At 42.6% G+C, this 16310-nt stretch overlaps 1 protein-coding gene across 1 annotated transcript in view; it reads left to right on the top strand.

Annotated features, from left to right (window-relative positions):
• The window catches only part of PRIM2 (DNA primase subunit 2), an 801093-nt gene that overhangs the window by 587294 nt on the left and 197489 nt on the right, over positions 1–16310 (top strand). Inside the window, exons 11-12 of the mRNA XM_069235757.1 lie at positions 6013–6139; positions 7516–7598. Coding sequence (XP_069091858.1) covers positions 6013–6139; positions 7516–7598 — 210 coding nt within the window. The remainder of the gene's footprint in view (positions 1–6012; positions 6140–7515; positions 7599–16310) is intronic.

The following is a 16310-nucleotide window of genomic DNA, read 5'->3' as shown; positions in this document are numbered from 1 at the left end:
ACATTTAATAATATTAGGTTCCAACTATCAGTAATGACTCAATGGGGGTCCTCGGATTCCAATAATGATTCAGTGGGGGTCCCCGGGCTCCAGTATTGATAAAATGGGGGTCCACAGAAGTCAAAAGGTTGGGAACCACTGGGCTAGTTTATTGGCCCCTGTTTCTTAGAACATTTGAAAGCATTGAGGGAAACATTTCACAACCTAGGTATTTCTTGAATGTCCATCTAGTTCTACTAATCGAATACTTACTTTACACAAGCGATGATATTGGCCACATGAGAAAGGCACACTGACATTATTACTTACTAGCTGCATTGTGGCAGATTTTTTTTATGCTCCCTACAAATTAATTTGAGATACATGTATGGCTATTTATACAAGGCATTGAGTGGAAATCTGTTCCTTTATTTATCTCTGTTTATTTTGTATTTATAACAGGTTAGCTTATAGAGTAAGAGGACCGAATTTTTTATTTTATTTTATTTTTTTATTTCTTTTAACAGCCATGTTTTCAGTCATTTCCTGAGCGTTGTATCATCCAAATAATCGAATTTCCATAGTCAATGAAGTCCAGGTCCTTGCTACCTGAAGGCCAAACGTTCTGCCGCACTTTACTAATCTCCAGAGTTAGAAAGAAATCCTACCATTGATCTCCCAAACACCTTCCCTCTCCGCCACTGCTTACCTCTTTCTGTGGTCATTCTTTTTCTCTTCTCTCCTTCACTTTCAGCTTTCTTCGTTTTTTAATTATAATTATTAATACCAATCATGCCTTGACGTGTCAAATTCATCCATACCTCTGATTTTCTTCATACAACAAGCCTGCCATCCGCAATGCTTGTGATTGTTGTACCCTACTTATATCAAATCCCACTGGCTCAACATTCATCGTCGAATGCATCTTGATCATTACACGCCTATACTACTATTGTTCCATTTACCTTTTATTTTCTGCTTTATTTTCTCTATTTTTTGTCATAAAGCTAAAAAAAAACTTTCTGAAATTAAAAACAATTGTGAATGAATTCTCCAGCCCTAACTGTTGTTTGATCCCAATGACTGCACATCAAGATACATGTGAAGTACTGACAAACACTTTTTTTTTTTTTTAAAGATTAAATCCAATTACAATACTTTTCAAAGTTGAGACACCGGTGAGCAGCATGGCCCTGGTTGTAGATTTGTTTCTATCCTGCACTTTCCCAAGGGCACAGTGTGAGAGGGAATGAATGTACTTGTCAAGTTAGTAAGGCTTGCCGGATGCCACTGAAAGCAGGGTACAAGTGCATGAAATATGTACCGGAAATATGTCTGACCCCGTCTGTTCCTGTTTTTTTTTTTTTCCCCTCAGGTGATACTTGAAGTTGTTTTCCTACCATTCATAATATAATGGGCACCCCTGCACAGCGCATAAAACGCATGCATGCAAGGATATCCACTCCCCAAGGGAATGTGATCAATTTGCTGTTTGACCAAAGTTTATTGCTTTCAGTTAATTGTTAATATTTTCCCATTTCCTACCTCTTATGACATTGTACTTTACAGGGCACACTGCACATTTTTTTTTTGAGGCTCTTAATAATGAGAAGGATGATTTGGCATAGCGTGCTTTTCAGCACTGTGCACCACCAAGAATCGCAGATTAAGGAAATCCTCGAGCTCCTGGTTCTTTAAAAGTAATTCATAGTCCGTATTCGAAACCAGCTAATGTTTGTCACCTTGCAGCAATTAACCTAAATTATTATTTGTCTCTAATCTGTTAAGGAAAGGTTTACATCTGGGCTTGCCACACCAGCGCATATCGTCACACCTTTTTTTAAGCAATCTTAACACGATTCAATTCATGATGTGCAGGGAGGATTCACTAGATCCCAGTCCTGAGGAGGCTCTTGAAACATTACGGTTCGAAATGCAACTGGTGGATTTGAGTGAGGGGCGGGATATGTTCAGGCATCTTGCAAAAAAACCAAAACTAGTGGAATGGATGGAACATCCCAAAAACTTGCCTCTGTGAACACTCTGTCCAATACCAATCCTCCGGGTCACATTAACTTATTGTAAGGAAATGCCTTCCTTGGCATGGTTACCCCCTGACTTTTTGCCTTTTGTTGATGCCAGTTATGATTGAAAGTGTGCTGGGACCCTGCTAACCAGGCCCCAGCACCAGTGTTCTTTCCCAGTCCTGTACCTTTGTTCCCACAATTGGCACAGCCCTGGCGCACAGATAAGTCCTTTGTAAATGGTACCCCTGGTACCAAGGGCCCTGTTGCCAGGGAGGGTCTCTAAGGGCTGCAACATGTCTTATGCCACCCTGGGGACCCCTCACTCAGCACATGCACACTGCCTCCCAGCGTGTGTGTGCTGGTGGGGAGAAAATGACTAAGTCGACATGGCACTCCCCTCAGAGTGCCATGCCCACCTCTCACTGCCTGTGGCATAGGTAAGTCACCCCTCTAGCAGGCCTTAAATCCCTAAGTCAGGGTGCACTATAGCACAGGTGAGGGCATATGTGCATGAGCACTATGCCCCTACAGTGTCTAAGCAAAACCTTAGACATTGTAAGTACAGGGTCGCCATAAAGAGTATATGGTCTGGGAGTCTGTCAAACACAAACTCCACAGTTCCATAATGGCTACACTGAAATCTGGGAAGTTTGGAATCAAACATCTCAGCACAATAAATGCACACTGATGCCAGTGTGGGATTTATTGTAAAATACACCCATAGGGCATCTTATAGATGCCCCCTGAATACCAATCTGACTCCTAGTGCTAGGCTGACCAGTTTCTGCCAGCCTGCTGCAACCAGACGAGTTTCTGGCTACATGGGGTGAGTGCCTTTGTCACTCTGAGGCCAGGAACAAAGCCTGTACTGGGTGGAGGTGCTTCTCACCTCCCCCTGCAGGAACTGTAATACCTGGCGGTGAGCCTCAAAGGCTCATGCCTTTTGTTACAGCACCCCAGGGCATTCCAGCTAGTGGAGATGCCCACCCCTCTGGCCGCTGCCCCCACTTTTGGCAGCATGGCTGGAGGAGATAATGAGGAAAAGGAGGAGCCACCCACCAGACAGGACAGCCACTAAGGTGCCCTGAGCTGAGGTGACTCCTGCCTTTAGAAATCCTCCATCTTGAAATTGGAGTATTCCCCCAATAGGAATAGGGATGTACCTCCTTCCCCTCAGGGAGGAGGCACAAAGAGGGCATTGCAACCCTCCAGGACAGTAGCCATCGGCTACTGCCCCCCAGACGTAAACACCTCTAAATTTAGAATTTAGGGGCGACCCTGAACCCAGGAAATCAGATTCCTGCAACCTACAACAAGAATGACTGCTGACCTGAAAGCCCCGCAGAGACGACAGAGATGCCAACTGACTTGGCCCCAGCCCTACCAGCCTGTCTCAAGACTCAAAGAACCTGCACAGCGACGCATCTGACTGGGACCAGTGACGTCTGAGGATTCAGAGGACTGCCCTGAACCCGAAGTACCAAGAAACTCCTGAGAACAGCAGCACTGTTAAAAAACAGGAACAACTTTGCAACTTTTTTGCAACTTCCAAAGAAAACTCTCTTTCCGCCGGAAGCGTAAGACTTCCCACTCTGCACGCTGACGCTCCCGGCCCGAGAGCCAGAGAACTAACACCGCAGAGAAGACACCCAGGCGACTACGACGACTTGAGTAACCTGAGACGACCCTCTCTGCACCCCCACAACGACGCCTGCAGAGAAGATCCAGAGGCTCCCCCTGACCGCGACTGCCTGGTAACAAGGAACCCGACGCTTGGACCAAGCACTGCACCCGCAGCCCCCAGGATTGAGAAGAACCACCTTCCAGTGCAGGACTGACCAGCAGGCGGCCCTCTTCATAGCCCAGTTGGTGGCTGGCCCGAGAAGTTTTTTTTGTGTGCCTGTTTGTCCTTCCCCCACCCCGTGCACTACAAAACCCCCTAGTCTGCTCCCGAGTACGCAGGTATTTACCTGTTAGCAGACTGGAACTGGAGCACCCCTGTTCTCCATAGGTGCCTATGTGTTTTGGGCCCTCCTTTGACCGCTGCACCTGACCTGTCCTGGGTTGCTGATGCGTTGACTTTGGAGTTGCCTTGGACCCCCAACGGTGGGCTGCCTATGCCCAGGAGACTGACTATGTAAGTGCTTTTACTTACCTGAGAAACCTAACCAAACTTACCTCCCCCAGGAACTGTTGATTTTTGCACTGTGTCCACTTTTAAAACCGCTTATTTCCATTTGAACTAAAACTGTGTTGTACTACTGCTTTGAATCAAAGTTCTATATTTACCTGTGTGAAGTACCTTGCATTTTATGTACTTACCTCAAATCTTGAATCTTGTGGTTCTAAATTAAATAAAGAAAATATATTTTTCTATATAAAACCTATTGGCCTAGAGTTAAGTCTTTGTGTGTGTGTTCCTCATTTATTCCCTGTGTGTACAACAAATGCTTAACACTACTCTCTGATAAGCCTACTGCTCGACCACACTACCATAAAATAGAGCATTAGTATTATCTAATTTTGTCACTATCAACATCTAAGGGGAACCCTTGGACTTTGTGCACACTATCTCTTACTTTGAGATAGTATATACAGAGCCAACTTCATACACTTATGTACTGATGCACTGTAATAATCCTCTTTTCCAATTGTATAGGAACTAATCATGGGCTTGTAATCTTCCAATTAATTTGATTTATTATTGGTTTGTATGGGACTGAAATACCCACATGTGCTCAGTTATGCTTACATAATGCTCACTATCTATCTACGGGTGACAATTTTTCTTGCACTTCAAGTTTAATGTTGCATTAAGCAAGTTTGTCGGATAGAGATTTCTAGTTAATTTACCCCAAGCATCAGACTGGATCCAGAGATTTTCTGAGCAGTGCGCCACTAAGTGGGGTCAATTGATCCGCATCTGTGCCGCATATGATGTTGTGGATCCTATATAGGCGCCACTCTGGTGTGCTGACGTCAGTTCTTTTCACGTCAGCTAGCGCCGATTTCAAGAAAGCTACCCCTCAGTCACTTTTTGACCGGTCCTTTTCCAAAATTGTTTTTGAAGATTTTTCAAGTTTTCTACTCCTGGTACGTCAAGGATGTCATAGAGGAAGACCCAGGTTTAAGCCCTGTGGTTCCTGTCATCTGGAGATGCGCATAACGGATCAGCACCTCATGTCTTTGGTGCCTAGAGCACGACCACGACCCAAAGCTGTGCTCAGAGGGTCCGGGCCATGTATCGGAAGGCTTTGATGGAGTGGTCACCTCTAAGGAAGAGAGTCTCCACCCCATAGACCCAAAAGAGCATTGACATTGTACCTTGATCGTACAAAAGAGTTCTGGGTGGATGATGAACTCTTAGTTGGTTATGTGGGTTCAAAGAAAGGTCTGGCAGTGCAGAAGCAGACCATCTCCAGATGGGTCCTACTCTGCATTAAGATCTGCTACGTACTGGCCACTTTATGGCGTGCCAGGGTACTGCTCAGAAAACTCTCTCCGAATCCAGTCTAGCACCTTGTGAGCTTCAAAATTAAGGTATCTGCAACTAGATATTGTCTGAACCAGATAAGCCGTTAATGAAGGTAAGTAACCTGTCCGTTAAAGCCTTAAATGTAACATGATTTCACACTAATGATTTGAAAAACAGTGTGAGGGGTTTGTTATATGTGGAACATCTTTCGGTTTACTCAGTTGTTCAGTTGTTCATGACAGATGTGAATTGTTTGCTAGGGTGGTACTTTCTAGTGTGTATTGTTGGTGTTAGAGATGCAATATCCACTGGCTTAGAAGGGGCAACCACTATAGAGTTACTATCAACGTAACTAATTGTATAAGTAAAGTAAAAAATAGTTATACATGTTTGAAAGTAATGTTTGCTGCAGCTGCCTTTGTGCCACTTCTTGCGTCGATGTGGAAGCCAGGTAAGTCTTAACATTTTTTAACTTTTATGAAATTTGAACGCTTGACCTTGTTGCACTAACTTTTGCTGTTTTTCTTTCAGTTCGACAAAACCTATTCCTACTCCATTCGCCACAATTACGGAAAGGAAGGCAAAAGGACAGATTATACACCATACAGCTGTATGAAAATTATTCTCACCAACCCGCCAGGCCAAGGAGACTTTCATGGTGAGTTCTTGCTGAAATAGCATGTTTGCACTGTTCAGCTTCCCGGACATGAAGGGAATGCAAATGTTGCTGCCTGGATCTTAATAAGCTGATTAGGTTAAATGGATACCGGTCTGATAATATCATGCTAAATAATTGAGTTAGATTTTTAGCTATGATTTGAAGAAGCTGGGTAGATTTTTACAATGTTTTACATTTTTCAAGATCTATTCTTGAGAGTATGTTCTGTGGCCGTAGATTTTTACAGCTTTCTTCGAAGTTTCATCCACTCATCTTAATATTAACTTGTTGCTGCTTCAGCCATCTGAGTACCATCTTAATGTTTACCTTGCTGGAGTATTGCTGACGGGTCTGCACCACTGGATAAATATTTTATTCTTGGTCCTCAGTAGTCAGTCCAGATTGGAGCTTGGAGGAGACAAAGGTCACCATGGATTAATGAGTTGGTTTGGGCTACTTTCTTTAGGACTCTATAAGAGATGAGTATTGATAAGTGGGTTCTCTCTGTAGTGGATGGCAGGTCTCTTAGTTGTTTACGTGATTGATGAGTTACCTGACTTCCACAATTTTGATAGTTTATTTTACAAACTGTATCGGCATTCAAAGACTAACATACATACACTCAACCCATCCAAACACAATCCTTTATCTTACTGCTGTTATAGCCTGTGTCCTGGAGAGTGCACAGATCCCAAATGCAGATTCTGAATTATTCAGGCCAGTTCATTTTAGTTCAGAATGACCCAACATTTCTGTTAGATGAACCTAAAGCTTTGACAGAAATGAATTTGTATCGATAACTTTATGAAAAATCGTACAGTTTTTCAGTTCACATTCCCCGTGTTATGTGCAGTGTATTCAGTCAGTCATAGTGTTCTAGCCATCTCCATTTTGCATATTAGGGCCTATGGTTCTACTTTTACCATATACAGGAAGGGCTTTAAAATCCCAGCATGCAAAGTGCTGCTATCGAAGCCAAACTTATTTGAGAGGATCAGGCATTATTTGAGAAATCTGGCAGGTAGCGATAAATTGTCAAAAACAGACCTTATGAAAACTATCAACTCACCACTCCTACAGAGGCACTGCGTGCTTATTTAACAAATATGCAAACTAATAAGTGCTTACATTGAAAATAATAAATTTATATTGTATGACCAGTATGTGCAGTGAGAAGTGTTCTCTCGGCGACAAAAGTCTATGCTTTAATAATTAGTTGCTGCCACTGAAGATGTAGTGAAAATTTGAGAAAAGAAAAAAAAATAACTTTGTGGGCTTCTGTCAGGCCAGCGTTGTCATGGTGGGGCAGTGATATTCTTCAGCAGGTGACCTCATGAGCTAATGACCCCGATGGTCTGTTTCCCTTTCACACACAGGTTGCCCTTTCCGCCACAGCGATCCCGAACTGTTAAAGCAGAAGCTGCAGTCTTACAAGATCCCATCGGCAGGGATAACTCAGGTGAGATGAATCCATTTCTGAATTTGTGGTGAATCAGTGCTGCCTTTCCTTAACATCATCCATGCTCGCTAAAACAGCCTCTTGCGGATGTGTTTCTCTGGAGCTATTTACTTAATACAGGATAAATAGCCCCCTTTTCGAAATTCTCTTGTGAGCACACTTCATCCTTCAGCTCCTGCAGAAAGTTTCTTTGCGACTTTGTGAAGCTTTCACAGCGATGTCATATCATTGTGGTGAATTTCTTTTATTGGTGGAACTGTACCCACCACCTGCCGCTCAACATTGGTAGTTTTATCCTTATCAGCAGGCTACTGTTCCAGGGTACTGGCAGAATTAAAGGACCTCGCGGCAGGGGAATGATTCGACTTCAGGGTATTTACCGTACTGTAAATGAGCAGGGTGATCATACCTCATGAGCCTGTACTCTTACAATTCAAACGTGAGGTTTAAGTTCTACAGGGCAGGTCTACATAGACACCAAGTACAAAATGTAAGAGTGAATGCAGAGGACGATTGAAGAGATGAGCATAACCTTACTAGTTTGTTGTGATGCTTTTTAGCTTACAATAGACACCGGGTTTTGTTAGCATATTTACTATCCATGAGTGGAAATCATCCACATGTAAAAGCAGCACATTGGGTAGCCAGCTGTCTCAAGATAGAGGCCGCGGACTCTGCGTACTGGAAAAAAAGTTGCATTCTGTAAAAGAATCCATTCAAATCTTCATGCCAGGGCACACTTGTGGGAGTATGTTTTTTATAGAAAAAAAATAAGGTTTTATTTTTATAGGGCCCTCAGAGGTGTCAGTAGTCTGGCCTGGTTATTTAGTCTGCAGACTATCTGTACCATTTTGGATGTGCTGAGTTCATAGGCTCGACAATGTCCTGCAGCTCAACAGTGCCCTATAGCTCAACATTTCTAGGATATTGTGCATATTCCGCAGCCCAGTTGTCGAGGGTGCGGACTCTACTTTTAAAATGGCACCCATTGTCCATGACAACTAGATTACGCACTCAGATCCCGAAATGGTGCCATTGTCCATGGTCTCAGCGACAAGTTTGTTGACTAAGGAGGTCCATGTCTGTTAGGTTTCATGGACCTTGTGACATGAAACTTTTTTTTTTAATCATATATGGGGCTCCCCTCACTTTAAGAGTTGGGTTGTGCTCACGGTGCCCCTTAGGTGGCCTTTCATAAAAATATTGCTATGTGGGGATTGTGCACCACGTTCTGTCAAGGCAATAGCAGGATAACATTTTCTCTCTTTGCCAGCCAGTAACAGAGATCCGGTCTGCGGTCTCTATTTAGAGAATGCAAAACCAAAAGGGACGATTTGAGAAAAATCTACCTTGTCAAATTTGATGCATTAGTGTTTGAGAGCCATCTACAGATTAACGATCCAGATTTCTTTGTTATTTAACTGGTTGGCTCAGTTTGGGTCTTGCAAACACCAATTTTCTAAAATTTAAATTTCAAGCTACTGAATGAGTTTACACTAAACCAGGCAAAGCCATTTTCTTAAGTAAAGTTCTTCTTTCTAGTTAAGTTTGGTGTAATTCCGTTCAGAAGTTTTTTCTTTAGCTGCATCAGTGGTTTACAACAGGATTAAAAACACCTTAGCTCTCTGCTCCCGACATACAAGAGGTGATAGATAAGTCTTCCTGGCAATAACTACCCTTTTGACTATTCCCAAGAGCTTGACTAGTCCAGAAGTATTGCAGTTACTCGCTTCAGCCAGTAGGTGGTGTTTGACTTTGCTTTTTGTACCATCATAGACATGACTTCGCCAGAGCCATAAAGCAGCATCCTCAGTTCCCCATTTTCTGTGCCGTTCAGCATGAATGCAGAGCAGCTCTCTAACAATTTCTATAAAAGTTGGCTTTTGCAGTACTAGGCAGGATGGCTCCACCTAAAACGTCAGGCTTCAAACCCTGATGCCTTGGACAGAAGTCCATTTTGGACCCTCATTAGGTCTGTCATTGTTGCATAGGGCCTAAGCACAATTTAAAGTTGTGCGAGCAGTGTGGCCCATGCACTTAAAGCCATAAATGAGAAAATGTCAAAGAACACACTCAAACTTCATGTCTTTCCTTTCCTTGAAGTCATTGAAGGAGAAAAGGAAACTCAGTCTTTTTCTGAGCTGGAGTTGGTTGAGATCACCGTGTGCCAGAACTACCTGCGATCCCGGCACTGATACTGACACCTGTTTCAGGGAATCTCTTCCTTTGTTGTACCTGGAGTTTCTGGTGCCTGGCGCATGTCATGGTATTTAGCCAAGACATGTTGGCTCAGTTTCATAGCGCACGGGTGCCCTCTAGTACCCATGAAACCTGCAAAGCCTCCGGACGGAATAATGCTTGTGGAAACACCGCTGGCCTCAGCCGGAACTATGCTGGCACTAAGACTTTGCATCTAGTCGCTGCCCAAATGACATCCCTGGTGCCACTGTGAGTACTTCCAAAAACAAACATGTTCTCATGTACTGGAGTAGGAAGGTGCATGGAATGGTAGATGGTCCCAGTACCAAGAAGAGTGTCAATCCCGGCCCTTGCATAAGAATTATTAATTTTAGCATGAGTGATACTTTTGCAAAATGCAGGATATGGCTCCAACCTACCTCCTGACCAAGAGGCAATAAAAATAGGGACCATAAGGAAGAAAGATTTCACCATACGGACTATGGCTCTCAGGTCCACGAATGCCACTTGCTTGTTGACTCTGGTTCACCCATGTCTGATCAGAAATGTCAGAGATGGTGGTGCCTAGCATCTGGGTCACCTTCGGGACACTGAAGTGGTGTGCAGTGGGCAAGATGCAGCAAAGCTGATCTTGAGGGGCATGCTTTGATATTGTGGATTCAAGTAGCAGGACAGTGGTGATCAGATTCCATGTCCGGTTCCAGTCAAGGAGCTACTCAGAGGTTGTTTAGGCAGACCTAATGGATAAGCTGTTTGATGGGTCTTGTCTGTAAAACCAGAATCTGTCCTTAAGTGGTTTAAACAAGGATGAACCACAGCTTGTTCCGTTGGGTTGGATTCCCCTGTCTGTCAGTTTGAAAGGCAACACTGAAAATAATGTGACTATGCAAGGGATATGGCTTTATGTCAGTGACAGCCCTCCTAACCAGTTCAGCAACCTAACCAGTTCTTACAACAGAAAATAGGTCAAGGTATGGAGCCAACAGCCAACAGACACCTAGGTTATTTTCCTGACTTTGCTTTCCCCTCAGGGAACACATGTGGCCACGGGGGGTGTTGGCAAATCATTTAAAAACATGTAAGGCCATCTCAGTGGGCCTAGTGATCATAAAAATGGGTTATAACCTTCTCTTTTAACAGGGGCCCATTTATGTTCTTCCCAGTCAGACTAGCATACTTGGATTCTCTAGCAAGAATTCATCACTGTGTTGCAAAAATAGCAGTGGAGCGGGTCCCAGAACAGGGGACTGGGCAGGATTGTTTTGTGCCTATAAAGCATGTAGGGCTGCATCCATTCTACTCCTTAGGTTTTTGAATATATCTATATTCAAGATGATCTCCCTCGCTTAGGTTCTGCTTCTGGAACCAGGAGACTGGACAGTGTCCCTCGACTTGCAGTATGCTTACTTTTAGATTCCAGTCAGTTGCAAAGGATGGTATTTGTGCTGTTTGGTAGATTCCACCCACTACCAATTGTGCTCCTCCCAGTTGTCATCAACAACTTGAGTCTTCAGCAATGTGATGGTGGTTCTGGCAAGTCTGCACAGGACTGAAATCTCTGTATTCCTGGACCTCAGTGACTGGGTTTTGTTGCAGCTGGTGTTGAACCATTTAGATGTCATAGCATCCCTGCTGTTCGGCTTTGAATTTTACATCAACCTACCCAAGTTGCACCTGGAGCCCTTAGTGCCTTTTTCTGTTAATAGAGGCAGTCCTGAACACAGAATCTTCAAACCCTTCATTTTTCCTCATAGGATTATGGACATTTGGGTTGTAATTCTGATGTTTTGGGAAGGAGCTCTGAATCCAGCCTTGAAAGTCCTTTGTCTAGCTTAACTGGTTTCTTGCATCTTCCTGGGCACTCACAAATTCTGACGCATGCTGACCTCCAGTGGTGCTTTTGCTTTCATTGGTTCCAGAATGGGGGAATTCTGACAGACCACATCAAGATTGGCCTGGAAATAGCAACTAGTCATCAGTGGTGGTCAGTAAGGAAGCATCTCGGCTGTGGAACACCCTTCAGCGAGCTACAAGCCGTAGGGTACTTATAAAAAAAATATCCGTAGTTTAGAGGACTTTGGTCTGAAGTGGAGCAGGGTTTTCACAGCGACTTTCTCAAACTGCGGTCAATATGTTTAATGCTGAAGATTTTGTTTCCCTCAATTTGTGGTCAATCTGTCCAGATTCTTACTGCCTGAATGTGAGTAATGTGATAGGTAAATTAGCAAGGTGGTGTGGACCCTTGCCTGCTGTGCAGGTTGTCCAGTTTGGTTCAGGCACGTGGCATCTGTCTGGTTAGCAGCCATCTGACAGGCCTCTTCCATATGAAGGTTGACAGTCTGTGCTGTCTTGCCAACTAAATGTGCAACCTGCAACCAGAGGTGATGAGATGGACTGGTGTAAGAGAGCTATTATTTTTTCCCACTGTAGTCTGGCACCTGGGGCTATTGAAATGGTGAGGGATCTGCAGGTAGCTAAGGGTATCCACTAGAAACATGTTACAGAGGGTGAGTAACTTGCTCATCTGCTTGAATCTTGCCGTGCCAAACCCAAATTGGATGAGCCTTTTAAAAAAAAAAAAAAAAAAAAAAAATTAAAGATTTTTGGGTAGAAATTCGTTGACTGGTCACAATGTAATATTAAACCTCATAGGGGCTGTATTACAATTGGGGAATGGGCAACATCCTGTGACCTTGGATGCGTAAAACGGATAAAAAATGGACCTGCATTGCAGAGCAAGCAGACACGGGTGAGGGGTACAGATAAAGATTGTATGTCCACGTAGAAAAAGTATAAATGTATACATCTATCAGTAGCATTCACTAAACAGCACAAACTGTTAGCTGTATGGCCTCGAAGCTTGATGAGTTGGTAAAGGATACGATGGAATAAACAGTGGCTGAAGAGGTCCAAATCAAAATGTCCGAGAGGATTTGGAGAGCTGGGGGAGTATCATGAATACATTTGTTGAAGATGAGGGATGTCTCAGTATTTCCTCATCTCCGGTCTCATCGGCAGATGAAAATGATTAGTTCACTGCAAGAGGGCCTTCCCCCGGTCGTGGACGGCTACTGTAGCATGATTATTAGAATAAGAAGCTTATGTGTAGCTAAAGATACGCGTTTCAATTTTAAGAAGTCCAGGGATAAACACTATTTCATTGTATTGCATGTGTTGGGTATCTGGAACTACGAATTTCTCGGGTTGTTTTTGTTGTTAAACTGAACCGTTACAGTTGGCGCACTGACTTAAAATAAACAGAACGAAAAGAAATAAAGCTTAAAACCTTGTGAAATTTCACAGTTATGGTTAGCTTGACAAAATATAGGTCTAACAGTGGCCGTGCAAACTTAAATTCCCACATCAAATGCAGTGCTGGTGACTTCCAGGATTTCTTTTTATCCCCCTCCTTACTTACATTACCATCCCCACCCCCTGACGGATCGCCATGAAACTTGCCACGCTGAACCCAACTCATATGGGATTGTTTTCTGTGAAAATTGTGTGCAGATTTGTCAAACAGTGCCAGAGTTATTAGCAAAAGACGAAACAGCGTTTCAATGCAATGAAAACTATTGTAGGTATATATTTATAAAATAAAATATGTATGAATGTACTATTTCTCTTTGGTATTATTTAATATATATTTTGTTTTAGTAGTTAAACTCTTTTCTTTTTTCCCTTTCCTTTTCCTTAATCATGATGTATTTTTATTTACTGGTCTGAAATGTTTTATTGTTTATCTTTATTTATATTTTATATAAATATATCATATTGTTTTCTTAATTGTAATGTCTCCTATGATGTAGTGACTACCAATATAAATGTTATGAAAACGCACCTGCAATGTAAGTGACTTGCATTGTAGTGGATGTGATGTATTGTGAGTGCACCATCAGAAGAACAAGGCATGAGTCTCTTGGCACAAGTCATACCATCCAAGGGAGGTCTCAGTTGCAAGGTAGGCGGTATGGATTAGCTTAAGTACAGGATAAAAAATCATCACTAGGAAAAGTGCATTTTTCTGCTCAGTTTGCGCTCCTAGACCGGCATCTAACTGAATGTGCAATGGCTTTTTGAAACATTCTATCAGTGCATCATCACATTGTTCATCTAGGGAATAGAAAGTACAAGGTAATACTATGAGATTGTAAGGATGTCAGTAGATCTCTCATCAACTGTTAGAGGGTTATCTTTTTTCCCACTGCCTCCTACCACTGACGAATATGGCTTAAAGAATTCCTGGCCTCTTACTTTGGTCTGAACTTGGGTAACTTCATGAGGAATTACTGCCAGGCCCTATGCACATATGTTTTTTTCTCCTTTAACCAAGGATGACGTAGTTCACAAAGGAAAATCAAGGGGTAGATATATAGCAGAGTGAATGTGAGCAGGCCTAAACACCCTACATATTCTTTGTCATGAATAGTGTCTTCTGCATTGCTGTCTACGTTTTCAGCTTCATTGGTCGTGTTGCTTGGGCCCACATATTGGCACTTAGACCTGATAAGGTAAATGGGTCAGTTACTGTTGGAGAACATTTAGAAACGTGCAAATAGACTTGCAAAGAATTAAAGTGTGGCACCCAATTTAGTAACTTTTTAATAAACCAAATTCAGCTTAGCTGTGCAGAAATCCATTTGTTAGGATGAATTACCTTGTCTAAATCATAGAATCTCGATTAGTAGAAGGTTATACTCTCAAACGGACATATTTAGGTTGAGTGGGGGTTTTAGACATTTTTGAACCTTCAGTAGTCGGTGAACATTTTTGCACTTATTTAGTGGTTATCCGCCTACCCTTTGCAGGCGGTTTCTGACCAGGACTATACATGCAGCTTTACTCCTGTCAAAAGCAGGAGTAACTGTTTCCAAGGGAAAAATAGGTAGATCAAACAGTATATTTAACGAAGAGAGAAAAAATTTGAATGTATCAGAAATGTTGTACTTGTACATTGAAATGGCCTCATAATACTTATATCATTATACACAACACACAAACCACCCATCATATCAGCCAGAATGAAGTACTATACCAACACAATTAGTGAAACCACCAAAATAAGTACAATGCTTTTCAAGGCAATCTAGTCCTGCATCAATGCCCTGCTTGACATTTCTATTCCACAATCCACGGACAAGGGCAAAGCCATCCTCCTTCAATGAAATGCCCACCAAGTTCTGCAATGGAATTCTCTTCCTTAATCTTCGAGAATCTTAAACTAAACTTTAAAAAGTTGCTTAAAATCTGGCTATTCACTTAATAAATTGTTCTGAGTACTAACATCAACATTGGATTTTCTTTTTCGCAGCACCAGGATACCTCCAGGAAACCACGTGCTGCATAAATATGCTAAATAAATGGCACCTACCTCTTCTAATAGAATCCTGCAATTATCATCTGTCATAGTCCTATCTCGTGCAAATTTTGCAAACATACTCAACTGCCTCAAAGCCGCTTCCTGTTAAGTTACCTTATCCATCTCCTCCTTCCAAGCTCTTTCTTAAGAAGCTTTAACCCTATCTCTATGGTCGATGCTTCCCCTTATTCAAGGCATTTTCTTAGAAGCTCCAATGACAGGTTTGACCCTCTACTCTTATAGATGCCTACAGTGGGCCCTGATTATCTCACCAACTACCAGTCACACATCTACCCTTCACATCCAGTCATCCTTCATTGGTAAGATCATAGAAAAGGAGGCCTCTGCTGAACTCCAAGATCACATCTTTGTCAACCATCCCCTACAAGATTATCAATCTGGCTTCAAATCAAACTGCATCATGAAGACTAACACGAACATCATAGACAATGCCCACCTGACCACAGATGAAGAGGACCCATGCCTCCTAACATTATTTTACCTCACAGCTGCCTTCGATAGCCAACCATCACACCCTCATCCACGTGCTGCAGTCTTAAGTGGGATTCAGTGGGAGCATTCTTCACTGAGTCTGCTCCTACCTTTACAACCAACAACACATTTCGTTCGTGTGGACACCTCTTTATTCCAAAAGATCCCTGTTGTCTACGGCGTCCCCCAAGATATCATACTGCCCCTCTTTTATCTTCACCCTCTACATTGAGCCCACTGGGATTCTACTCACAGACTACAGCATCAACATAAACCAATATACTAATGGTACACACAGGGCAGGTTCTAAGGGTTGTGGAGCCCCAGGCAAAATAGGAACATGTGAGACCCTGCTAGGATGTGACACCACAGGAATGGAGAATATTTGGACTTTAAAGTTCTGGCATTGTTAAAGTAGGTTTGCAAGAAACTTCTTGCATAGTGTGGATATCACTAAAATGACTATAAATATAAACACTGCTCCTAGTAAATTAAGTGCATATATTTTAAAGCTGTATTACTTGGAAACCAAGCTACCTGAAAGACCTGGGCCTAGGTTTCTCCTAAACAGATATGATTGCTACAGTAATTGGTTCCAGATTAGAGCTTGATTAAAATTCCAAGTTGGATTGACCTAGAACTATACACTGGGACTTGAAGTG

Source organism: Pleurodeles waltl, chromosome 5 (assembly GCF_031143425.1).
Source record: "Pleurodeles waltl isolate 20211129_DDA chromosome 5, aPleWal1.hap1.20221129, whole genome shotgun sequence".
Lineage (NCBI taxonomy): Eukaryota > Metazoa > Chordata > Amphibia > Caudata > Salamandridae > Pleurodeles > Pleurodeles waltl.
Note: the sequence above shows the minus strand (reverse complement) of the source record. Positions and strands in the feature narration are given on the sequence as shown.